Below are 1,156 nucleotides of genomic sequence, written 5' to 3' on the forward strand. Positions count from 1 at the left end.
CCTCCCGCGAGCAGCTCTGCCTCCTGTACTTCCTTGTCCCAAAGAGAGCATTTGATAGGTGAGATTTGTTTGCTAACTTTTCTTTTTATTCAGTGTCTAGTAGTTTTAGTCATGAGATGCAGTGTACTAACCTAAAGCTTCAATTGGCGGAAAGCTGGCCAGATTATTTGGATTATTATTTGTATTCTTTAGTAATCTACCTCTCAGAACATGACCCAGTTTCTCATACATTGGCTGGTTTCCGTTGTATTCTTTTACTTGCTCTGTTCATGTGTTTGTAAGACGTTCACAAGACTGTTGTCTGTCTTAAAAAACAATGCATCCATTTGATGATTTGTTCGATCTGATCTAATAGCAAGTGTTTGTGATGCACTCTATAGGGATCAAGTTGTTGGGTGGCCGCCTCGTGGGAGCTACCGGAAGAACACACTAGCCGCCAATGCTACAAAGACCAAGGTGGAGAACAAAGGTAAAAGCAAGGCATGATACTGCTATGTCAAGGTCAGCATGAATGGAGTCCCATACCTAAGGAAGGTCGACCTCAAGACTTAACTCGAGCTCTACAAGAATCTTTCTCTAGAGCTTGAGAAGATGTTCAGCTGCTTCATCACTAGTGAGTGTCGCTGTTTTCATTTGATCAATTTCCAGCTATATATGTGTAGTGTTCTTTCCTTCGTTGTTTCCAGATGTAAGTTACCATTACAAAATATAGGTGAATATCTAGTCTGCAGTAAATGTGAAGTTAAGAATCATATTTTCCTTATGCATTTTTTGGTTACTGAAGCTCTCGGGAAGACAAAAAATGCAGGACTACTTTTGAACCCCACTGGCTTAACTATGTCTACGAGGCAATCGATGACCACTAAATAATTACTCAGCAGGATTAAGTGTAACATCCTTTTCAAAGGATAGAAATAAATAATTAGATATGTATATTGCTACTTGAGTGCCAGAGTCTGGTCTTTCCTAAATGGTAGGAACACAGAGGCAAAACAACATATGCCATTCACAACATTCATTCAGTATTACAGCAAAAGAAGCAGCTTTTGGTAACCTGCGTTCAGTTAGTCTATTAATTGCAATTTCTATACAGTATTTTCCATTGTCCTCTTTCGTTACCTCCATGTTTCACCATCTCGTACGATTTCCCCTCCTA

The 1,156-nt window shown here is 39.5% G+C and overlaps 1 protein-coding gene across 2 annotated transcripts in view; it reads left to right on the forward strand.

Annotated features, from left to right (window-relative positions):
• Positions 1-1,156, forward strand: part of LOC119314607 (auxin-responsive protein IAA19-like) — a 46,328-nt gene continuing 45,172 nt past the window's right edge. Inside the window, exons 1-3 of one of the 2 annotated variants that reach the window (XM_037589329.1) lie at positions 211-277; positions 356-469; positions 592-593. In XM_037589329.1, coding sequence (XP_037445226.1) covers positions 211-277; positions 356-469; positions 592-593 — 183 coding nt within the window. Of the gene's footprint in view, positions 59-210; positions 278-355; positions 614-1,156 lie in introns of those variants that run through there. The other variant, XR_005152370.1, reaches the window with a different exon arrangement.

Source organism: Triticum dicoccoides, chromosome 6A, assembly GCF_002162155.2.
Source record: "Triticum dicoccoides isolate Atlit2015 ecotype Zavitan chromosome 6A, WEW_v2.0, whole genome shotgun sequence".
Taxonomy (NCBI): Eukaryota; Viridiplantae; Streptophyta; class Magnoliopsida; order Poales; family Poaceae; genus Triticum; species Triticum dicoccoides.